Source organism: Hippopotamus amphibius, chromosome 15 (genome assembly GCF_030028045.1).
Source record: "Hippopotamus amphibius kiboko isolate mHipAmp2 chromosome 15, mHipAmp2.hap2, whole genome shotgun sequence".
NCBI classification, from domain to species: domain Eukaryota; kingdom Metazoa; phylum Chordata; class Mammalia; order Artiodactyla; family Hippopotamidae; genus Hippopotamus; species Hippopotamus amphibius.
The window spans coordinates 26,018,268-26,042,040 of record NC_080200.1 but is presented as its reverse complement, the minus strand read 5'-3'; the positions used below and the strand labels follow the sequence as shown (position 1 = coordinate 26,042,040).

The 23,773-nt window shown below is 52.1% G+C and overlaps 2 protein-coding genes and 1 long non-coding RNA gene across 5 annotated transcripts in view; 2 read left to right on the top strand and 1 right to left on the bottom strand.

The window, feature by feature from the left end:
• The window catches only part of TRIM17 (tripartite motif containing 17), a 43,153-nt gene extending 27,349 nt beyond the window's left edge, over positions 1–15,804 (top strand). Inside the window, exons 1-7 of one of the 3 annotated variants that reach the window (XM_057708708.1) lie at positions 3,778–3,834; positions 9,993–10,426; positions 11,596–11,691; positions 12,186–12,416; positions 13,735–13,757; positions 13,849–13,949; positions 15,554–15,804. In XM_057708708.1, coding sequence (XP_057564691.1) covers positions 9,998–10,426; positions 11,596–11,691; positions 12,186–12,416; positions 13,735–13,757; positions 13,849–13,949; positions 15,554–15,804 — 1,131 coding nt within the window. In that variant the 5' untranslated portion in view covers positions 3,778–3,834; positions 9,993–9,997. Of the gene's footprint in view, positions 1–3,777; positions 3,835–9,992; positions 10,427–11,595; positions 11,692–12,185; positions 12,417–13,734; positions 13,758–13,848; positions 13,950–14,278; positions 15,113–15,553 lie in introns of those variants that run through there. The other 2 variants (XM_057708706.1, XM_057708709.1) reach the window with 2 other exon arrangements.
• LOC130836523 (uncharacterized) lies at positions 12,582–15,734 on the bottom strand. Its single transcript, XR_009049160.1, has 3 exons — positions 15,597–15,734; positions 15,196–15,229; positions 12,582–12,747 (listed from the first exon to the last, which is right to left on the bottom strand). It is a non-coding gene; the product is annotated as an uncharacterized LOC130836523 (long non-coding RNA).
• Positions 15,805–15,964: 160 nt separating the features above from the next.
• TRIM11 (tripartite motif containing 11) lies at positions 15,965–23,459 on the top strand. The gene is made up of 6 exons (XM_057708705.1): positions 15,965–16,635; positions 19,523–19,618; positions 19,918–20,148; positions 21,070–21,092; positions 21,179–21,279; positions 21,825–23,459. The coding sequence occupies exons 1-6, from the start codon at positions 16,228–16,230 to the stop codon at positions 22,370–22,372; spliced, it is 1,407 nt and encodes a 468-aa protein (XP_057564688.1). The 5' UTR covers positions 15,965–16,227; the 3' UTR covers positions 22,373–23,459.
• Positions 23,460–23,773: the final 314 nt, after the last annotated feature.

Here is a 23,773-nt window from a genome sequence, read left to right as displayed (position 1 = left end):
ATGGTGGCAGCAGTGCAGGTTTTATGGCTGAAGAATGGACAACCTGTTGGAGAGGGGCCAGTGGGAAAGGTGTGGGGTGGATAACAAAATGGATTCCTCCAGATATTTGAAGGGCTGGCTACATGAGACAGAGGAAGGAGAGAATTGCTCAGTTATTTCAAAGGGTAAAACTGGAACCAGGCCTGGAAGTTGCAGGGATGCAGACACTTGACCTAAGCCCATTCCCACCAGATTCCTGAAGGACAGGCACACATCTTGTTCACGAGGAAGTGGGTACCTGTCTTGAGAATAATTGCATAAAGGATTCCACTTTTGCAAGGTGGGTAGACCATCAGGGTCCCATATGACACCAAGATCCCACAGCCCTGTGGAAATGACTCCCCAAAGCAATACTGAATGTATTTCAAATTTCCCCTATATTATATCCCAAAAATGCCAACTTTAAAGTTTATAGGAATGCTGATGGTTCTCCTGCTCATTTTGGACATCACTGCAAAGTATGCAAATGCTCATCAGCTCCCACAAACCAGAGGGCAACTTGCAGCGTCCCCAAAGTCTTAAAGCAAGTTCAAGCTTTGTTAATGACAAAGACTCTCCTTGACCAAACTCCAGGCAGGCTCCTCTGAGCCCTCCTCTCAACAAGGCCTGGACCTTGGGCTTGTGTTCATCCTGGCAGTGCCCTTAGCAAGGATCATGCTAAGTCAGTTTAGTAAGAGCTATGCCGCACCCCACCCCTCCAACCCATGATGTCTGATCTTCTTCTTCACCTTTCACCTTTGGTGTATACGTATATCCTTGACCTGCCTTGAGCAAGAATCCTGTTAGGCCAGTGCTATAGACCGCTTAATGGCCTCTCAAAATTCATATATTGAAATCTAACCCCCAAGGAGTTGGTATGAGGAGGTGGTGCCTTTGCGGGAGGTGATTAGGTCAGAAGGGTGGAGCTCTCATGAATGGGATTACTGATCTTATAAAAGAGACCCCAGAGAGCTCCTCCATCAGTACAACCATGTGGGGACACAGTGAGAAGCGAGTCCATGAACCATGAGGTAGGGTCTCACCAGACACCAAAACTGCCAACACCTTGATCTTAGACTTCCAGCCTCCAGAACTGTGAGAAATAAGTGTCTGTTGTTTATAAGTCACCCCCTGCATGGTATCCTATTACAGCGACTGAACAGACTAAGACATTCATTTAAGCAAGAATCCCCCTGGTGGATGGAATTTTCACATACTGATGTATGGAGAAGTCATTTTGGCTTATACATGATTTAACTTGAATTTTATGCTGACTAGAACAGCCTGTTTGTGGCCTATCAAACATACATTGTACATCTGCTTCAATCATTAAAGAAAAAGGTACATTGATCAGAAGTAAAGAATGTCTATTTTAAAGATAAAGATTAAATGTCTTCCTTAGGATGCCGGTAAAGTACTCCCTTGATTGTAAGACTCCCTTCCCAGGCACCAAGGCCATACTGACTCACTGCTGATCTGGTTTCCTTTTTTAAACCTTGAATGAATGTCCCCCTATCTGTTGGAGGTTCTTTGTTCTGACATGACATAAAACTATGCAGAAAAACATGCTTCTCCAGAACAGTTCCTCAGAGCTACCTGAGAGGCTATCTCCCAGGTTATAGTCCTCAGTCTGGCTGAAGTAAAACTCTTTTCTATTCTTATTATAGGTTGTTTATTGATTATTTCTGTCAATACCCCCTTCTCACTGATGTTTGCTCTTAGTAATTTTCTGTTCACTGACCACCTCTCTCCACTCACTGGCTACAAATCCCAGCTGTCTTTGCTGTATTCAGAGTTGAGGTCTCTTTCCCCTCTTGCAATAGTACTGGATGAAATCTGTCTTTACCACCTTTAGCTCGTGTCCAGCTTTATCTTTGACAATAACCTTTGAAATGGATTTGAATATGTCATCCAACATATGCCTGCTTTGTGCCAGTCTCAGCCTGACAATAGTAACACTATTGCCTAGAAATGCCTGGGGAGGGGGCACTCCCCTGAGCCCAGTGAGCTTCCCACAGAGCCCTTTCCAAACCAGTGTTACAACTGGACCAATCCTTGTGGGTTTTATTAGGATTTTGCAAGATGCTCTTCAGCAATAATTAGGCAATATTGAAGAAAAAAACTTTTTTACTTATAGTTCTTGGAGCATAGAAAGCATGCCAGGGGGCACACAGCAAGGTGGGGGGGGGGAGGGAGAGAGAGAGAACACAAATGGCCTGGTGGCCTTGCTCTGCTTTTATTGGGGTCAAGAGTAGGGGCCTAGTATTTTATTAGCTCATTTTTTATTGGTAAAGTTAAAATGTAAGAGCAAGAATTTAGCCATAGGAAGAGAAAAAAGAAAGAAAAGGAAAAAAAACATAAAAACCAAGAAGCCCAAATCACTGGTTGACTAAACCAACCAGGATCTCTAAAACAAAGAAGCCTCTTGGAGGGGAGGGGGTGGTTAGGAGGTACACGCTCAAGTCCTGGCTTTTTATCTAGTCATGTGGCTGGCAGTATATCTATTTGAGATAGGCTTCAGAATGTCCCTTGGAAGTGGGCGTCTCAGCAATCAAAATTTGCCAGGCACTTACATTATAAAAAGAAACAATAACTGTCAGAGCTTATACCATAATGCTTCCTTGCCATAGGATTATTTTGAGCTGAAGTCAACTGAGATAAAACAGACACAGAATGAGCTCTCTGCCCTCTCTCTTCCACCTAAAAGCAGGGCATAAATCCCCCTTGTGTAGGTGTCCCCCTACCCTTGTACCAGAAAAAGGCGATCACCAAAGAGGGACACAAGTCTGAGATGAGTCTGCGTAAGCAAAACTTGGTAAATAACCCCTACCTATCGTCAGTTTCCGCATATATTTACCTTCCCACAACTCGCCACGCCAAGAAGTTCAAGCTCCCTTCTTTTTCCTTGTTACTTCTCCACGGTTTATCAGCTTGTTAAAATTGACATCACCAACTAAAAATTGGCAAGTGCCATTTGCCTATACAAAGATTGTCACTTGCCAATGCAGTGGCTGGCCTCCAACACACCCCGAAAGGAGTTCAGGGTGGAGATCAGGAATGAGGCACTCTATACTTTGGGAAAAACTGGCAAAATAGACCTTTGGACAGTTAGATATTTTCAGGAGAAGATGATGAGCCCAAATTCTTGCATTTCATACCTAGAAAAGCACTAAAATCATTGACAGAGACATCCTTTCCTCGTAACTAGCAGCAACCTTCTGCAAAAATACGTGCTTTTTTGCATGTATCACCCTCCACCAAAATCACATATATTCTGACTCCCCCACCCCTCCTCTTTGGAGCAGTTCCTCAGAGCTGAGACACTGTCTCCCAGGCTATAGTCCTCATTTTGTCCCAAATAAAACTTAACTCACAACTCTCACATCGTGATTTTTTTCAGTCAACAATATAAGCCCTTGAGTCTGTTTTTGTTGTTGTTGTTCTTGTTATTGTTGTTTTGGGGGGATGTTTCAGTTTCTGTCTGTGAAGCCCCCATGCACATAAATTTTTAAAAAATCAACATCAAATAAAATGTGTATGCTTTTCTTGTTATTCTCTCTTTTATCAGTTTACTTCACATGCCCCTAAGATGGTAGAGGAAACAATTTTCCTCCCCTACACCTCAGAAGAATAAATGCTACAAACACGTCAACAGCATCATTTGAAAGTTTATATTTCCTTTTATACTTAGTTTTGTAGATTTCACAAAAAAAGTCTGTTTGATTTTTTTAATATTTTTTCTGTCCCTCTTAATAAAAGTGGCAAATGTGGATGGCAACAAAAAACTCAAAATAAAATGATTCAAACTTTACAAAGGTAAGTAGAAAAAAGAGCTAGAAATGAAATTGTAAGTCCATGTCATCAGGCATGAAGTGAGGTGAGGCTTTGAAGGCCAGGCTCAGATACCTACGTGTTGCAGGAAGAGGGACCCCTTCCAGGGCCCAAGAGTGGGCTCTTGTCTAACACTCAGAAATGAACTGTCCGAGGAGTCACAGGTGCTGACAAAGCAACAGACTTTATTGGAAAGTGGCGCCTGGGTGGAGAACAGTGGGGTAAGAGAACACAGGAGAACCTTTCTGCCATGTGGCTTGCAGTCTCATGTTTTATGGTGATGGGTTTAGTCTTACAGGTTGTCTCTGGCCAGTCATCTTGCTTGTGCCTATACATGATCTGACTCAGGGTCCTTCCTGGTGGTGCATGCATTCTCAGCCAAGATGGATGCCCGCATGAAGGTTTCTGGGAGGTTGGCAGGAATATTATGGGCTGGCATGTCCTCCCTCCTTTTGGCCCCTCCCTAATTCTTCTGGCTGGCTGTAGCTTGTTAGTTCTGTGTTCCTTAATGGGACCTCCTGTTGTGAGATAACTCATGCAGGCAGTTATTATCCTGCCTGGCCAGGGTGGGTAGTTTCAGTCAATGGTTCCCTTAAACAAGCACTCCTTCATCTTACCCATAGGTTTTCCATCCAACTTCCTCCAGATCCACAGCCTTCCTCTGCTGTCTCCAGGCATCCTAGCCTGCGCTGATTCTCTGTAGCTAGCTGTCCTGCCAGGTTGAGCTCTCCACACAGGCAGGGTGAGGGAATCACCCCAGACAGCTTTGGGGTGGGCAGGAAATCACTGCCCCACATGTGGTCTCAAAATGTTCCTCTGGAAACCACTGAGGGGAGAAGACAGGCTCTCTCAGGGTCCAACAAGCCCTGATCTAACAGCAGCTTCATTCCAGTGGGAGACTGAACATACAAACAATGGTCAGACCATGTATAAAAATAGAACTCTGACCCACAATGTGCAGCAGTCTTGTCTTTATCTGCTCTGACTGCTATAACAAAATACCATGACAGGGTGGCTTATAAACCACAGACCTTTATTGCTTACAGTTCTGGAAGATGGAAGTCCAAGATCAAGGCACCAACAGATTTGTGGTGTCTGGTGAGGGCCTGCATCCTTGTTTACAGACAACCATCTTCTTGCTGTGTCCTTACCTGATAGTAGGGGCAAAGGAGCTCTCTGGTGTCTCTTCTATAAGGGCACTTATCCCATTGATGAGGGTTCCACTCTCATGACCTAATCAACCTCCTAAAGGCCCCACCTCACAGGGGCTAGGTCTCAACATATGAATTTTAGGGGCACACATTCAGTCTACAGTAAACCTGTCCAGGAAATCAACATACCCTCTATACTAACCAGCCCAGGAAGCCAGCCTGCTGCCAGTCAGACCTGTGGGACATCAGGCTGCTATCTCCAGTGACAGTCCAGGACACTCCACTTTTAGTCAGCTGCTCCAGTTCCCCAGGCCCACAACCTCCATCAGGGAACACCTGAAACCTTCTCTTTTTCAATGAGAAATTTCTTGCACCCCACTGACTGCCTCTGAATTTCTGCCAAGGGATGGTGGCCATCTCCCTTGCTGCAGAGAGCTATGAATAAATACCCTCTGCTTACTTTCATTTGGGTTGTTTCCATTTACTTCCACATTGGAAAGAGAATAGGGGGTGTTGTGGGACAGAAGCTGCCTCTAGGGGGATTCATGTTCTATGCTGTTACCTGGACCATTTGGGTCCATGTGTCCTTCTGAGCAAGTGCCATGCTGCCACAGCCAGTAGTAGAAGCTGCTAAGGTACTAGCAGCCTCTCTCTGGGCCTCCAACAAGCTGCACAGGTGATGCTGCACCATAGGCCACACTCTCCCTGCCTCCAATTCTCAATAGTGACCCGAGGGTCTCCAGCCCTGTTGCAGGTTTAACAATCTTCCCAGTTCATTAAAACTTTGAATATGCAGCACCTGCAACCGCACCTACACCTGTGCACAATATTCTTGGTGAAGACATGTGAGTCTGAATCTGATCACCGTTAGTTCTCAACTTTTGCTGCACATTAATGTTGGGGAGATATAATGTACAACAGAATCTGCTCCCAACCCAGAAAACCTCTCCACAAAGACAGAAAAGAAAAAAAAAAATTTGTTATTTAATGAGCATTCAACCAGAATGTGATACTAATCACAAGCTAAAGGGATCACAAAGATGGAAGGGAACCTTATCTTTTTTTGTGGCTAAGTGGATACAACCTATTACTTTCATGTCTTCACAATAATGTTGCTAATTTTCTCCTACAATTATGATCAAAAGTGATTTGAAGCCAGATGACAAGTTAGGCCCATCTCCTCCCAGGATTCTGGGAAAAGATTACATTTCAGAGATGCTCCCAGGTCCTTGAATCATTCCTGATTATGTGAGATGAACTAACAGGCTTATTTAGCCAGTAAAAAGATTTACACACATTTGAAAAGGACAGAGGAAGAAACGTTTTAAAAATTCTGTGATTCCATTTTCTAAATTGAAAGAAACCATCATCCCAGAATCACCTTACATGCAGAAGAGGTTCAGGAACTTCCAGGGAATTCGAATTAGCAACCAGTATTCCCTCATTCAACAAGCTGTCTGGTCCCCACCCCCATTCACCGCCCTGGCACACACAGGGCAGAACCATGAACCACCAGCCTCTATCCTAGGGACATTACAAAAAACAAGAAACACCCTTCAGCCAGCCACGCGTGGTGGGGTGGTATGGGGGAGAGCGGAGCTGCGGGAGACTTGGGAGACCTCCTGCGAACCAGCGACCCTCTCCATCTTCCCCAAAGGGGTGCCTGACCCCTGCTGCCTCTTCCTTCCTCACTTCCCTCCCAACACGGGATCCGCCCCCTTCCTCCCCACTGGTCTTCGCCCCCTCCACGGACTCCCATCCCCATCTACCCCTCCCTTTCGCCGCCTGGCTACCAACCCCCCTGCCCTGCCCGGCTCCGTTCCCTCCCATTCCCCTCCCCCCCCGCCCCCCCCCCCCCCCCCCCCCCGGCCAACTCTTTACGGGCTCCTTGCCTGTCAAGAGGATGCTGCCCCCTTCCTCAGGCTGCTGACAAGCTCTCGCCAAGGAAACCTCCCCGCCCGCCACCCTGATAACGGGCACCGCCCTGGCTCCCGCTGACGCTGACGTCACAAAGCCCAGCAGCCCTGGCGCCCTAGCAATCCACCCGGATGGTCTCCATCTCGCAAACGCAGGCTTTCCTGGGCCGTGTTTGCAGGCGTGGCTGAGCGCTCCTGGCGAGGTGCAGTGTGCACCCCTTTCCCCAGTGAGTACCAGCCCCTTAAGGGAGTGGGCAGGTGTCACCCTGTTGGCGCTGAGGCTCAGGTTGGGACCTTGTGTACCCCTGCCTCTGGTAGACTGGCTGTCCCAGCTTGGAAGGTGGTTGTAATTTGGAACCAGAGGAGCCAACTATTTTAGCCCCACGAACGTTCCGGAGTCAAAGGAGGCTGGTCCACCATCACTGACCCAGAGCCCTTGGATAGCATCCCCCAGAACCTGAGCCAGAGCCCCAGCCCATCAGACTGCCCCACTCTCACCCAGCTTCTGTTGGGTGGGCAGCAGGTGAGCCTAAGGGCAGCTGAGAGCAGAGGGAGAGACTGATCCCTAAGGCTCTTAACAGAGACAGCTCCAGACAAAGTGAACCAAAGTCAGGGACTCCGGAATCTGCGGAATCCAGCCGCCATAGTTTCAGATTGCACAAAAGGGAACCTGGGCAGTGTCTGCAATTCAGAAATTATGTATAAATTCAGTCTTTAACTTGGCCCTAACAGCTACCCTGTGAAGTGCACAGGGGAAGACTTGGATCTCCACTACGTAAGGCCATGGGTATTCCAACCCCAAAGTATGTGTGTGTGTTCAAATGTGCACATGTGTAGGTGCCTCTGCATGTGCCTTTGTGTGTGTGTGTGCACCCCTGTGTAAACATGCATGCGTACATGTGTACGTGTGTTTGTGTGCCTGTGTGTTTGTGTTCATGTGTGGATGCAGTGGCCCTCTTTTTTGTTTTCTGTACTGCACCTTGTCAAGGAAGCTGGATGGCACTTAGAAGGGTAAAAACAGATTTTATTCAGGACTACTGAAATAGGAAGAAAGTGATCAGCATAGATCCCTATATAGAACCCCATGTGAAGCTCAATTTTGAATACAGCATGGGCCACTGGGGATATATGGCCAAGGAGTAGGCTGGGGGTCAGTTATGGGAAATTACTAAGGGGAAACATCTTAGTAGCAGGGGGTGTGGGGGTCTGGTTAAACCCACCTAGTGGGATTCTTGCTAAACTTGAACAATGCAGAGACCAACATGGAAGCCCAAGGCCTGGATGGAAAGCTCAGGGAGCCTGAGCAAGAGCTTGGTTAAAGACAGAAACTTTGTCAACCCTGCTCCCTAATGGAAGAGACAGTTTTCCTCTTAAACTCCCTTTTTCCTTTGTTCTGCAGGTGTTCTGTTAGAGAAGTTTATGATGCTTGTTAAAACAGTAAGCAAGACTTTAGTCAAGACTATTGCAGTAGCAGGGGGTGGGGATGGTCATCTCTGATTGCAGCTGAGACAGCTGTGGATCTGTAGCCAAGGAGCAGGGTGATGGGGTTCAGTGTTGGAAAATCACTAAGAGGCGCCATGAGGAAGGGGCTTCTTGCTAAACTGGCCTAACAGGATTCTTGCCTAAGGAGGGTCAAGGACATATATTCATTAAATGTAGCGGATGAGGAACTACGAGGATGAGTCAAAAATTAGCCACACTCTGGCTGTAGAATTTATTTTAATTAACTTTTAGAAAAGACAAATGCATCATCTTTTGACATAATCTCCTTGCTTTTCAATACATTCTGTCCATCTGTCAACAAGATTTCGTAGTCCCTCATTAAAAAATGTTTTAGGATGGGCTGCAAGCCACGAATGCACCGCTGTCTTCACCTCTTCATCAGAAGTGAATCTTTGTCCTCATAGGGCTGCTTTTAGGGGACCAAACAGGTGAAGGTCCAATGGAGCAAAATTAGGACTCTAGGGAGGATGCTTTAACACTGCAAAACAAAGTTTTTGCAGAGTGTCAACAGTGTGGGCAGAAGTGTGCAGACATGCATTGTCACGCAAGATCACAGCACCCTTGGATAGCAGTCCTCTGCGTTTAATCCGAAGTTTGGGCTTCAGCTCTTCAATATGCACCTCACTGTCATGAGCACTGTTGACTGTTGAACTTTCTCCTGATAATGTTCCAATACTGGCCCTTGAGAATTCCAGAAAACTTTAAGTACCAATTTTCCAGCTGATGGTTGACTATTGAACTTTTTCTTGGTCGGCAATTGAGGACGTTTCCATTCCATACTCTGCCGTTTACTCTCAGGCTCATAGTGATGAATCCATGTCTTGTCACCAGTAATGATTCTCTTTAAGAAACTTTCACCTTTCTTAGAGTTATCGGTCCAAATTTTGTTTGCAGATAACCAAATGCTTCTGTTTATCCTCTTCCGTGAGTTGTTTTGGTACCCATCTCGCACAAACTTTTCAAAGCCTAAGTCTGTCATGGATTACTTTGAGGTGTTAAAGTATCATCCCTAGAGTCCTGATCTTGCTTCATTGGACTTTCACCTGTTTGGTCCCCTGAAATCAGCCCTATAAGGATGAAGATTCACTTCTGATGAAGAAGTGAAGATGGCCATGCATTCGGAGCTTGCAGCTCAGCCTAAAACATTTTCTGAGGGACTACAAAAGCTTGTTGACAGATGGACAAAGTGTATTGAAAAACAAGGAGATTATGTCGAAAAATGATGTATTTGTCTTTCCTAAACGTTAGTTAAATTCTACAGCCAGAGTGTGGATAATTTTTGACGTACCTTGTAGATCATATATCACAGTGGGAATACTGTGAAAGTCTCACTAAAACTGGGTAAGGCCGGGCAAAGACAGGCCTACAGCTTAGAGAGCGCTGACTGGGGTTGGTGAAGGAGAGGGTGTTTGTCAGCTTTCAGTGAGGCATTTGTGCCTCTTATTGAAGATAAGTCAGAGTACCCTAACAACCCCGTGTTCAGACTCCATCTGCACAAGGATGCTGAGAGAGTGCTGTGGAGAGCCCAGAGCTCCAGGCAGAGGATGTGCAGGACATTCTGTTCCTTCCCCAGGAGCCATGGATGCTGTAGAACTTGCCAGAAAATTACAGGAGGAGGCCACGTGCTCCATCTGTCTCGACTACTTCACAGACCCTGTGATGACCACCTGTGGTCACAACTTCTGCCGAGAGTGCATCCAGCTGACCTGGGAAAAGGCCAAAGGCCAGAAAAGGAGAAGAAAGGGGAAGGGCTCCTTTCCCTGCCCCGAGTGCCGCGAGCTATCCCCCCAGAGGAATCTGCGGCCCAACCGTCTGCTGACCAAGGTGGCCGAGATGGCACGGCAGCACCCCAGCCTACGGAGCAGGGACCTGTGCCAGGTGCACCAGGAGATGCTCAAACTCTTCTGTGAGGACGACCAGAGCCCCATCTGTGTCATCTGCAGGGAGTCCCAGGAACACCGGCCCCATAGTGTGGTACCTATTGAGGAGGCTGTGCAGGAGTACAAGGTGGGCCCGGGCTGGGGGCAGGGCAGGGGGACAGGGAGGTCCAAGTGTCCCCACACTCCCACAACAAAACAGGCTGGTGATTGTGATGCCAACTCTGGTTATGCAGGTGTCCAGACTGACAAAGTCCCCACCACATTCCCATCCACATTCCCTGGTCCTTGTGCAGCCATCTGTGCGGGCAGGCCTGGCAACCCTCTGCTAGGCAAGGGGAGGGGAGCCTTTCTCCTCCATCCACCTGAGGCTCCTTTGCTGGGGGCCCATAACTTAGATTGAGCAAAGACAAATGCACACTGTTTACTGACACACACGTGCGAGGCAAGTCACTTGGGAGAAACTGCAGCAACAGTAAAAAACAGTCAGTTAGAACTTGGGCTCATCTAGCATCTTAACAAAGAATAGTACATTTTGAGAAAAGCAGCAAGACAAAGGCAAAGGTTTCAGGCTCCCAAGGGTGGCAGACTATGGGGAAAGTGTCTCAGTCTGCTTGGGCTGTTATAACAGAATAAAACAGATTGGGTGGCTTATCAGCAGAAATGTACTGCTCGCAGTTGGAGGCTGGAAGTCCGAGATCAGGGCACCAGCATAGTCAGGTGAGCCCCCTCCTGGTTCATACATGGCCAACTTCTTGCTGTGTCCTCACCTGGAAGAAGGGGCAAGGGAGCTCTGTGGGGTCACTTTCATAATGGCACTAATCCCATTTATGTGGGCTCCATCCTCATGACCTCATCACCTCCCAAAGGCCCCACTCCTACCATCACAATGGAGGTTAAGGCTTCAGTATATGTATTTGGCAGGAAGGGACACAAACTTTCAGACCGTAGCAGAAAGTAAATATATAGGCGAAACTAAAGGAAGATAAGGGTTATTAGTGCTGGTCCATCTTGACACCAACTTTCCATCTTCTTCATGGGCATAAAACATCCCCAGCGAGGTGCTTTTGGTGAGATAGCGGGAGCCCCTGGAAGGCATCTTTTGGCATCTGTTGATTCTCAGTTGCCTCCTGCTCAAAATAGTCCTGAAGCCAAAGGGGCAGAATCGGGGCTGGCATAGTTGCATCCCCTGCACCCCTTTAGGATGGTCTGGGGTGGATGCAGCTTCAGAGGGTACCATCTAGATGTGGGGCATGCAGACCCACTGACCCTAAATCCCATGGTTCGGGTGCCCCACAGTTGAAGTTGGAGGAGGACATGGGGTACCTGCGAGAGGAAATGATGAAGACCGGGAAGTTGCAGGCCAAGGAGGAAGAGACCTTGGCTGAGTGGCAGGTAGGTCCTGGGGACCATGCTCAGCAGCTGAGCAGGGTGGGGAAGGCCCAGCCAGGCCCTAGAGCACCCACAGGGTCTCCTGCACCTGTGGAACCCTTTGAGATGGGACTCACTGTCCTGTGTGGATGAGAACATGGGACCCCAGAAAGGCAAGGATTTCCCAGGTCACAGAATTCCTGCCAAATCAGGACTGAGAATGGTGTGCTCAGCATAGACTAGCCATTTCAGAGATGCAGAGAGCAAGGGCACACGGATGCTTGGAAGTTGCCATCTGGGGCTTAGAGTAAAATTATGCTGAGGACCTAATTGGGGCCCTGGCTTCCACCCCTGCCAGGTTTGCTGGTTTTCTGTGACTCACTGGGATCCAGGGGAGATGTGCCATTGCCCCCATAGCAGCCCTTCCAAGCTGGTGGGTTCAGTTGGTAGATGGGGTCTGAAAACGGGGCACTTGGGGTGGTACCTCACCTCCAGGACCCCACCCCCCACCCCCACAGGAGAAGGTGAAGGAGCGGAGGGAGCGCATCGGGGCTGAGTTTGAGAAGATTGGCCTCTTCTTGTTGGAGGAGAAGCAGCGCCTCCTCCAGGCCCTGAAGGAGGAGGAGGAGGAGACAGTGGAAAAGCTGCAGAAGAGCGTGGCCTCACTGCAGCAGCAGAGTCGCTCCTTGGAGATGCTGCTACTGCAGTTGGAGGACAGGAATGAGCACCCACCACTGCAGATGCTGCAGGTGAGGAGGGCACACCTATTCCCCTGGCTGGGAGTGGGGGATGGGGGCATGAGCTCTGGCTCAGGTGTGATCAGGGTGGACTGACCTGTGGCAACAGATTCAGGCCAACAGGGAAGGCTCTGTCTTAGCTAGGGCTGCGTAACAAATATCACAGACTGGGTGGTTTAAACAGCAGACATTTATTCTTCACACTCCTTGAGGCTTGAAGTCTGAGCTCAAGCTGTGGGCAACGTTGGTTTCTCCTGAGGCTTCTCTCCTGGGCTTATAGACAGCCATTTCTCCCTGTGTCCTCACACGGTCGTCCCTGTGTCTGTGCCCTGATAGCTTCTTCCTACAAGGACGTTGTCAGATTGGATTGCCCAGCCTAATGACCTGATTTTATCTTCATCACATCTTTAAGACCCTATCTCCAAATACAGTCACATTCTGAGGTACTGGGGGTTAGGGATCCACCACAGATGAATTTGGGGAGGGGGCCAACTCAGCCCAGCTCCAATCCTAGAGACCTGTGTTCATTCCCTTCATAGCTCAGGGATGTGGCCTGAAGGCAGCTGTTGTCCACAGTGATACCGGGCACGGACACACTGGCCCAGACAGGCACCTGTGACACCACAGGCAAGAGCAAGTCACGTGATGACACCTGCCCGCTATGGAAGTGGGGAGAACGTGCAGCTGGCCTGCCAGGGACTCATCAACTGAGCATGCGGAGTGATGGGATCCATAGCAAAAAAAAATACATTTCACACTGAGAGCCGTTTTACACACATTCACAGGAACATGTTTATACAACTGAAGCAAATGCCACATGCAGGGTATCTCCCAGTGTGCCTGGGTCAGTCCAATTTTATGCCTGTTATCCTGGCATCCTGTGAGTTTTGTCCCCAGTAAGTGTCCTGGTGTAGACAACAGACTACGCCCTCACTCTACCTTTGGGGCACTGCTTTGTCTTCTATCAAAAATCAATCTGTTTGCAACCCACTAAACCGACTCCTGACCCACTCAAGGCCTGAAGCCCACAGGGTGAAAACACCATTTGGTCTCCCATACCTTCATGGTCTGTCATGAGCAGGACAGCTTCCCTGTGTCCTCATTCATTGTGATGGGGAAGAACAGGAGGCCTGGGCAAGTCAGATATATGATTACTGTGTATAGCCTAAAGTCAGGGTTACACTCTGGAAACTGGAAACAGGGCCATGGGAAAACATCCTAAAGCCCTTCTAGCTCTACTGGCCAAATGTTGACACAGGGTGCTTGGGAATGCCACAGATCCCTAATGGGGCCTTGCCAATCTCTCTTCCTCCTTCCGTGTCTTTTGAAGGATAAGAAGGACCTCCTCAGCAGGTACGTAACCACCTGCAGTGGAGGAGGTGATGGGTGCAGGGAGGACTGCGAGTGGGGCCAGAGGGGACAGTGAGACCTGTGTCCACTGGAGGAAGAACAGCCTGAGCGTGCAGTACCCAGAGGCCACCCCCACCATTCTGAAGACCGTCTGCAGGGTCCCAGGGCAGATAGAGGTGCTCAAGAGTTTCCAAGGTAAGCAGTGGAGACCCAGGTGCTCCTGGCAATGCCCCACCCTACTCCTAGCCGCTCAAGGCAAGAGCCACCAATGCGGGGAGAGGTCTCAACCACACTGCCCAATGCCCAGATGGTTCCCCAGCTCCACCTCCTTGGCACCTCCAATATCCACAGCTGGGGTATGGGATCATGTAGTAACTCCAGGTTCACAGCTGAACTCAGCCAAAGGGAGGCCTGAGTGGGGGTTAGGATGAACAGGGGATTATTCGGCCCCTGCTAGGGCCTTGCCCTCCCCACCCTGACCCTGAAAGGTCTCCCTCTCCCCTCCACCCTGGGCCTGTCTCCAGAGGACGTGGTACCCGACCCCTCCACGGCATACCCTTATCTCCTCTTGTATGAGAGCCGCCAGAGGCGCTACCTGAGCACCCCGATGGATGGCACACCCTGTGGCAAGGACAGGTTCCTAGCCTACCCCTGTGCGGTGGGCCAAGAGACCTTCTCCTCGGGGAGGCACTACTGGGAGGTGGGCATGAACCTCACCGGTGATGCACTGTGGGCCCTGGGCGTGTGCAGGGACAACGTGAGCCGGAGGGGCAGGGTCCTCAAGTCCCCAGAAAATGGGTTCTGGGTGGTGCAGCTATGCAAGGGAAAGAGGTATGCACCTGCCACGTCGGCCCTAATCCCCGTCACGGTGACCGAGCCCCCCAGCCACGTGGGCATCTTCCTGGATTTCGAGGCTGGAGAGGTGTCCTTCTACAATGTGAACAATGGGTCCCACCTGCATACCTACTCCCAGCCCACCTTCCCAGGCCCCCTGCAGCCCTTCTTCTGCCTTGGGGCCCCCAAATCAGGCCAGATGGTCATTTCTACAGTGACCCTATGGGTGAAGGGATAGAGGCACGAGCAGGGGGAGCCTGGGCAGCCCTGATTTCTCCAGAAGGTGAGGTGGTCCAGCTCAGCAAGCCCACCTGCCCGGCTTATTTCCCTGTGACAGTCATCAGCCGTGCAGGTGGTCTCACAAAGCAGAAACGTATCATGATTAAAGCAGTTAAACATTAAAAGGCTATATTTACAGATGCTTCATAGAGAAACCTTTCATAGTGGGTCAGTTTCTAAATCCATACATTTGCATGTACCAGGCACAGTGTGGTGCAGTCTTCTTTAGCCACATCCCCTACTCTCCACTTAGAGATGCTGCCTGCCATTCACTGGCTCATCAAGGTTCAGGTTTTTATATGTAGAGTCAAGGCCTCAAGTGTCTTACCTTTTCTGTCCTCTGCAAACTCCGTATTTGGGTCCTTCACAGAAGGAAAATGAAAAAGTGAAAAGACTTTTCAAGATGAACTCCTAAAAGTCTCAGAGCTGCCCACCTCCATCCCTCCGACCCCAGGGAAGTTGCAGGGTCAAAATTCAAAGAGTGAGGATCAGAGAGGGTCCTTTCCTTTCACTCACTCTCCACCGCCCACCCCACCCCCTATCCCCGACCCCCGCGGTTGCAGACGCGTTAGCAGCCAGGTAACAGTTGCAGAACCCCAGAATTCTAGTCAATGTGTTCGTACTCGAACAAAGCCAAAGTCCCTGCGGGCCGAGCCCCTCATCCCCCAAGTTCTGACCGTTCCCAGCCCTGGGACACCCGAGGACACCCGAGGACACCCAGGAGCGCACCGGGAACGACTTGGGGCTCCCCGACACTTCGACACAGCCTCGGCCTCCCCTTGTCCTCGCGGTCTCTGCGCTTCGCAGAGAACCCAGTGACCGTGCGGGGCACCCGGCTGGCCCCGGCCCCTGCATCTCAGGTACCCCTGGGCCCGACAGAGAGGCCTGGCACTGCAACCCCGGGGCAGCCTGGAGGAAGCGGCGCACGCCCGCGTAGGTGGCGGCGGCGACGCAAGGTCAGAGGGTGAGCAGCCTCCAATTCTGTCCGGCCCGCGGAGCGCGTGACAGGCCATGGCCAATCCGGAGCTAAAGTGGGTTGTTCCAAAAGGGGAAGAAAAAAACCCCAGCTGCTTCCTGCTTCCGCCCCTGCTTGTACTTCTCTTCCTGCCTGTGTACGGGATCCCTGGGCTCTACGTTCCCGGAGCTACCGCAGTCCCGAGGCTGTACGCTCCGCATCCCCGGAGTCGTGCAGCCTCGGACCCCTGATCCCCTGCGCGCCGAAGCTCCCCGAGTCCCCCGGTACCCTGTACCTCGCGTCCCCGAAGCCCGCGCGTCCCCGCGCGCTCCCCAAAGTCCAGGCAGCGGCCGGACACCGCCCGAGCCGGCGGAGAACGCTGCCCTCCTCCGTTGCACCGGTGCCATGGCCGCCCCCGACCTGTCCACCAACCTCCAAGAGGAGGCCACCTGCGCCATCTGCCTCGACTACTTCACGGATCCGGTGATGACCGACTGCGGCCACAACTTCTGCCGCGAGTGCATCCGGCGCTGCTGGGGCCAGCCCGAGGGTCCGTACGCGTGCCCCGAGTGCCGCGAGCTGTCCCCGCAGAGGAACCTGCGACCCAATCGCCCGCTCGCCAAGATGGCTGAAATGGCGCGGCTCCTGCACCCTCCGTCGCCTGTCCCGCAGGGCGTGTGCGCCGCGCACCGCGAGCCACTGGCCGCCTTCTGCGGCGATGAGCTGCGTCTGCTGTGCGCGGCCTGCGAGCGCTCGGGGGAGCACTGGGCGCACCGAGTGCGCCCGCTGCAGGACGCAGCCGACGATCTCAAGGTGTGGGCAGGTCCGGGGCAGAGCACGGCCTAGCAGGGGGTCGCCGCGGCCTGGGTTGGGGGGCGGGGCCTGGTGGGTTGGGGTGCATCCCGGCCCAGGGTGTAGGCTCGGGTCCCAGCCTGACCCGGGTCTCGGGGGTGTTTAGGGGGATGCAACCTGTCCCACACCGGTACCCTGGAGGGACTGGGGCACTGCCCACCAGTGAGGCGCTAGCCTGGGGACTGGTCGGGGGGAGGGGGCGTGCTTTCTGAAGTCTAGGTCCCACCAAGACGGTGGGAGGGCTGTCTGGGGCGGGGACTGGGCAGGTTGGACTGACCATTGGCAGAGATGGAGCCGGAAGCAGGAGAAAGTGGGAAAGGAACCTCAGAGGTGGCTGGTTCCAGGTGGACGTGCATGGGTGAGGACTCTGAGCCCTCAAAGGGTTGTGGGCAGGGGAGGGCCATGGGGCGGATGCCAGTGCAGAAGTTCTGGTGAGAAGAGATGGTAAGGCAGCCGGGAAGACAGCCAGGAAGCAGCTACAGAGTCCCAGGTTGGGGTCCATGCAGGGACAGAGCGATTGACCTGGGAGGCAGACACCAGGGCCCACCAGGCTTTCCCAGTAGGCTTTTTCCTCTGCCCGCTGAAGAGCCAGGGCTCAGCCCTGCTTTGAGCCCAGGCCGAGATGCCTTGTTTCTCTGTTCTGGAAATGCATTTCCTTAAAATCCAAACCAACACCGGCACTCCCCTCTTTGCTGAGAACCTCAGGGCAAACAGTTATCTGGCCCACCTGGCCAGCTGTCTACTACAGTCTTCACTGGCCTGCGGGTGGATTTGCTCCTGAAACCCAAGATATTAAGTACATGGGTAGCATCTTGCAAACTTTTTGACTGTGGTTTGCATTTTGCTTTATGGCCAGTGGTGTGTGTCTGCTGAGGTGCATCAGATACATGGTTTAGTCAATGTTAGAATCAGTGCTCTGTCAGTATCATTGAACAAGCTTCTGGGACAACAGAATAAACCTATACCCGATCCACATCACTAGGCTTGTCCTGACACAATTCTTGTGGTTTTCTTCTAACTTTGAGGTTTAACACCCACTCCTTATGTCAGTCTAGCAGATTTGCACTCCTGTCACTGAGTACCCCAGTCAGGATGTGGAATGTGACCAAAAGAGCAGAGAATGACCAGCAGCTCTCAAGAGGCCTCTCCCAGCTGAGCTGATAAACTCCCATGTGGTAGCCCTTAACCCTCTCTATCATAGGGGAGGAGAAGCCTTTTCTTCTACCATGTCATGTCCTGTAACTGAGGCTTGCAAATTAAAGTGACAAAAGAGATCAACAGATGGAAAGACATATGCCTTTTTTTTTTTTTTTTTTTTAATTGGCTGTGTTGGGTCTTTGCTGGTACATGCGGGCTTTCTCTAGTTGTGGCAAATGGGGGCCGCTCCTCATTGCAGTTGCGCGGGCTTCTCATCTTGCTGCGGAGCACAGGCTCTAGGCTTGTGGGCTTCAGCAGTTGTGGCATGTGGGCTCAATAGTTGTGGCTTGCAGGCTCTAGAGCACAGGCTCAGTAGTTGTAGCACAAGGGCTTAGTTGCTTTACAGCATGTGGGATCTTCCTGGCCCAGGGATGGAACCCGTGTCCCCTGCATTGGCAGGTGGATTCCTAACCACTGCACCACCAGGGAAGTCCCTGAAGAAACATATAAATTAATTTAAATTGTACATGGCACAAGGGTTTCACAGAAAAGAAGTGAAAAACTCAAGTGGTTAGACACGGGCTTATAGTCCATTTTACTAATAACAAAGGATGATAAATTGTGGAGAAGCAACTAGGCAAAGGAAAGGGGATTTGGGATTCTAGGGACAATAACTTGTGGGAAAGGAACAAGGAACTGTATTGAGGGGAACTAATGGAGGATCAGGGTTATTTGAGTAAGGTTTGTTTAGATAGACTTATCTCAATATCAACAACTCGTCTCTGCGTGATGAGTGCTCTCCCCTTCCTGGTACAGAGTAGGCATCTTTCTCATGGAAAATTTATGCCCCGCCTTTCAGCAGAAAGGAGGAGAGCAGAGAGCTCTTCCTGCATCTGCTGTTCCTCAGTCACCTCAGTTCTAAATAATCTTAATGCCACAGTGGCATGTTTTGGGGTGGCATGACCCTTCACTGTACTGGTGCTTATTTTGTCTTAGTGCTGGAGAAGATGCCCCAGCAAACTGCTCTTACCTCCATCAGTGGGCTGTGGCTGGTATTTGCACAACCTGGGAGTGCTGGCTCTATAAAACACAACCTCCCAGGGCCCTGGTGCATCTAGAACATGGATGGAGAGAATAGTGAAATCCCCACAAGCACTGCTGTCCCTCTCGTGATGGTCCTTCAGACCCTCCTGCATCTCAGGCTTCCTGACTTTCCCAGATGCCAAGTGTGTTGTAAACAGGGTTGAAGCAAATGTCAGGCACAGGCCTGAAATCAGGACCAAGGAGCTGGATACAAATGTGCCCGTCCTGAAGCTCATTTCTGAAACCCAGCAAGCCCAGTTCAGGCACAGAGAAGTGAAGGGGTTTGGAAGAAAGAAGGTGGTGATGCAGTGGGAATTTGGGTTGTGGGAACGTTTCCCTGAGATGAGGGAGGCGTGGGAACAACAGAAGAAAGGAAATTCAGTCAAGGGGCGGTAGCCCATGAGCCATGCTGGTTAGGGCAGCAGTGGGAGGGTCACGTCACTTAGAGGGCATCTCCCAGCAAATATGAGTTTGCTCCATCTTTCATGTCCTAGACCCAGTTTTCCACGAGTAGTCCTTACCAGCTGAGTCAGGCTTAGCTGGGGTTGGGCAGGTGGGAGCAGGTGTAAGGCCCAGCCTGGAGGAGGCCTGGCTTGGCTGGGGTCACTCTGGCCTCACTTCCCTGCAGGGCAAGCTGGAGAAATCCCTGGAGCATCTGCGGAAGCAAATGGAGGATGCGCTGCTGTTCCAGGCCCAGGCGGAGGAGACCTGCTCCTTGTGGCAGGCAGGTGGCCAGGTGCCCAGTGTGGGTGGGGGCGGGGGGCACAAGGGCCCTCACGCAGGTTGCAGCAGTTCACATTCAGCCTTCATACTTCTGGGCAGCACCACTGCTCCACACCCCATGTGTAGCCCACCTCAGGGTGGGTTTGGGGGTTGGGAATGGGGGTCAGGGAGGACCAGGCATGGGGGGCCCTGGGTGCAGTGGTTTGGGGATCAGGGAGGGATGGATCTGGGGGACCCTGGATTGGGGGTTAGGGTGGCTCCAGGTCCTAGGCCCTCAGCTGTCCTCCTTGGCCCCCACAGAAGATGGTGGAGACCCAGCGGCAGAATGTGCTGACGGAGTTTGAGAGGCTGCGCCGTCTTCTTGTGGAGGAGGAACAGCGGCTGCTGCAGAGGCTGGAGGAGGAGGAGCTGGAGGTGCTGCCCCCCTTGCGGGAGAGTGCGGCCCGGCTGGGACAGCAGAGCGCCCAGCTGGCCGAGCTCATCACCGAGCTGGAGGGCCGCTGTCAGCTGCCAGCACTGGGGCTGTTGCAGGTGAGCTGGCACCCATTCCTGGTGGTGGGCATGTGGGGGGCTCAGGGGAAGGCCAGGCATGGGGATGGAGAGCACTGTGCAGAGCAGGCTGACTGACTTTGGTGGTCACCTGGACCTCTCAGGTCCTCACCAGCTCGTCTCCTTCCTGTGAAACGTGGAGGGTGGACACCAATGCTGAACTGCACCAACTGCTATTAGTGCTTGTCTGGGAGCCCACGGGGGACTGGCTAGGCCACAGAGTGGGTGGCATTCCAGGATCCAGGGCCTGTGGGTCACCACCCAACTCTCAGAAGGTTTGGGCCCTCTGGGCTGAGAGAAAAAGCTCGCAGGTCTCCCGTAGGGATTCCCGCATGGGTCCAGTGCTGCTGCTGAGAATCTGCTCAGCTCCTGGCCCCAGCAATTTGTGCCCCCAGGCAGGAGCGAGGACACTGCATGTGCAGCCCGGGGGGCTTCCTGTGGGAGGTGACCCTCCTTGGAGCCTCAGAGCTGAGTGGACTTGGGACCAGTGAGAGGCTCCCAGCCACCATCCTGGGGCTAAAATTTGGTCCTTTGGCCTTTGCTGAGCCATCAGGTGATTTTAAGCCTGGGAAGCAGGAAGAACCCCTGGCAGGTGTGTGGCAGGGATTGAGGGAAATCAGCAGAAGTGGGCTGTAGTCAGTAAAGTGGGGGCTAGGCAGGCAGCTAGGAAGGCAGCAGCCCTCAAGGATGAGTGAATGTTGCTGGAGAAGCTGCAGGAAGCAGGGGTTCTAGAAGGAGGACGGGTGGGCCTAGGAAGTGAGATGAGAACCACAGGTTTATATGAAATGCAGTTTGGGGTCTCAGCTGAGATGTCCCAGTGAGGGAGTGGTCTCAGCTGGCCTGGCTGCATTTCATGCCCTTCTCCCGGGGGATGGGTGCTGACGCCGTGTGTCTCTCCCACAGGATATCAGAGACACCCTGCGCAGGTAGGAGCTTTGGACTATCCCCAGGGAGGGTGGGCAGGGTTCAAGGTGGTCCCAGCGTGGGGGTGACACCTATGTCGCCCCTCCAGAGTCCAGGATGTGAAGCTGCAGCCCCCCGAGGTGGTGCCTATGGAGATGAGGACGGTGTGCAGGGTCCCAGGGCTGGTGGAGGCCTTGCGGAGGTTCCGAGGTGAGTGTTGTGCAGTGATCCCACCCACTGTCTCCAGTCCAGAGGAAGTACCAGTCCTGAGCTTCTGCTGGTGGGCTGGGGTCTGTGGTAGGAGCAACACCCAGGCTCCCAGTTCATGGATGAACAAGTAGGAGGGATTGGGGCCATCGGGCAGAAGATAGCAGCTAAGGGAAGGCCAGGTCCAAGCTTTTCACTGATGCATTTAGGAAAAGCAGAGGTGGGACCACCCTCCTGGGGTCCACCTGTGTGGCCACCAGGCTTGGGGAGCCTGGGATGAAAGCTGTCCAGGAACACATACACTTGTCTCTGGGGACTGAAAGAATGGACACGGAAAGCAGTCAGGGTTTCCTTCTGTCCTCTAAAGGGTGATGAATCCCAAGGAAGCATGGACTGCTTTCTGGAACCTTCCAAGATGCAACTAGAAGTGGTTAGGTAATCTTTTCGAGCGGGAAGGAGCGTGGTCAGTTTGTGGGCTCTCACACATTGCAAGGGTGTATGGGCCTGGGGCAGACAGCCTCAAGGGTTGACCACTACTCTGTCTGCAGGGGACATGACCCTGGATCCGGACACCGCCAACCCTGAGCTGGTCCTGTCGGAGGACAGGAGGAGCGTGCGGCGGGGGGACCTGCGGCAGGCCCTGCCGGACAGCCCTGAGCGGTTCGACCCCGGGCCTTGTGTGCTGGGCCGGGAGCCCCTGACCTCGGGCCGCCACTACTGGGAGGTGGAGGTGGGGGAGCGGGCCAGCTGGGCCCTGGGCGTCTGCAGAGAAAACGCCAACCGCAAGGAGAAGGGCGAGCTGTTCGCTGGGAACGGGTTCTGGATCCTGGTGTTCCTGGGAAGCTACTACAACTCCTCCGAGCGGGCTTTCGCCCCTCTCCGAGACCCACCCCGGCGCGTGGGCATCTTTCTGGACTACGAGGCTGGACATCTGTCCTTCTACAGTGCCAACGATGGGTCGCTGTTGTACACCTTTCCTGAAACGCCCTTCTCGGGGACCCTGCGGGCTCTCTTCTCACCTCTGTCCAGCAGCCCGACCCCTATGACCATCTGCAGGCTGAAAAGCGGGCCTGGGGACGTGCTGGCTCCCCAGTGAGCAGGCCTCTCATAGCCCCTTGTCCTACCTTCTGAGTCTTTGAGACACTTGGAAAACCTGAGAGGAGGGTGCGTGTCCTCTGAGCTATGGAGAGCACTCATAGTACCACTCGGATACGTGTAGCAAACTGAACTCTGTCACTGCCACTCCCAGGAATCCATGTGTGAGTGTGTGCGGGCTGGGCTGTCCTTCCCCCTGGGGACCCTCCAAGGTCATCAGGTGCTGAGACCCCATTCACCAGTGCATCACCCACGGTCCTTTGCAGAGCCCTGAGCCTAGGGCCCTGGTAGCTCTGGTTCCAGGAGCCTCACCAGCCGGCCCCATCCAGCCTCTGCCTGGGGTGAGACACCAGGGCCTGCAGAACTTTTTCAGGCTACAGTCGGAGCCCCACCCCTTCCCCAAACCCTGGGGCCACAACTTGAGAAAGCTACAGTCTTTTGAGACTGCTGGCTGAGGGGTGGCTCAAAGCCCACCAGCCTTTCTTGGGGTCTGTTCCAAACTGGTGGGGGGCGGTGTGAGTCTGGATGTAGTTGCCTAAGGTTAATTGGGGTGTAGCAGAATCCTCAGGTGACAAGTGCTGTGCGAAAGGCAACAGGAAGGGAACTGGGAGCAAGTCACTGAACAAAGGGGTTGATTAACTGAGGACACACAGATGCCCTCGAGTCCCCCTGAGTGTGGCCCACTCGGGGCTTCCTGGAAAAGCTCCTTCCCTGGTCCCCAGTGCAGAGGTTCAGTTCTGGGAGGTCTGAGGGCCTGGAGGTGAGTGTGAGGCTCGGAAATAACACAAGCGCACAGTTTCCATCTGAGCAGCACTGAGAACAGCAAGCTGCCGTTGCCGTCCCAGGTGTCTCTTCAGTGGCATATGGGACTATTCCTGAACTCAGAACCCAGAGTCTCACTCCCGCCTGGGGGAGGGGGTGAGGTCACAGACAGCCCTGGCTTACAGAATCCAGGATTTGTTTTTGCTTTAAGTGTTGACATTTCTTCACCCTTCTCAAGAAGGTGTGATGCAGCGTCTCTGCACCCCTAGATTTTTATTAATTGTAAGGACCATTCTCACAGTAAATAAACTAACAGTTGTCTGTTGTCCCCTTATCTTTAAGGTTGGGGGCGGTGGGGAAATCCTCCAGAGGGCCTGCCCTTAGGGACGGGATACAGAAGCAAGATGTGCACAGGCAAAGTCAGGGATGCAGCTGCTGCCCACATAAGCACAGCAACTCTCAGATATGGTCCCCATGTTCTTTGGCTTAACACGTGTTCATTTCATGCAGGTACTGTGGGAATTTTTTCTTTTTTCGGATAACCTGATAAACATTTCCCATGTTCCACTGTGTTCAATAGCCAGTAATTTTTCATTTACTTGATTACTCATTCTCCCATTCTTGGGATTTTTGTTATTGT

Excerpts from the sequence above, each read along its gene's own strand:
- TRIM11 (XM_057708705.1), top strand. The coding sequence starts at position 16,228 with ATGGCCGCCCCCGACCTGTCCACCAACCTCCAAGAGGAGGCCACCTGC. Across the intron at positions 19,619-19,917 it reads AGACCTGCTCCTTGTGGCAG|AAGATGGTGGAGACCCAGCG; the intron begins GCAGGTGGCCAG and ends TGGCCCCCACAG. Across the intron at positions 21,093-21,178 it reads ATCAGAGACACCCTGCGCAG|AGTCCAGGATGTGAAGCTGC; the intron begins GTAGGAGCTTTG and ends TCGCCCCTCCAG.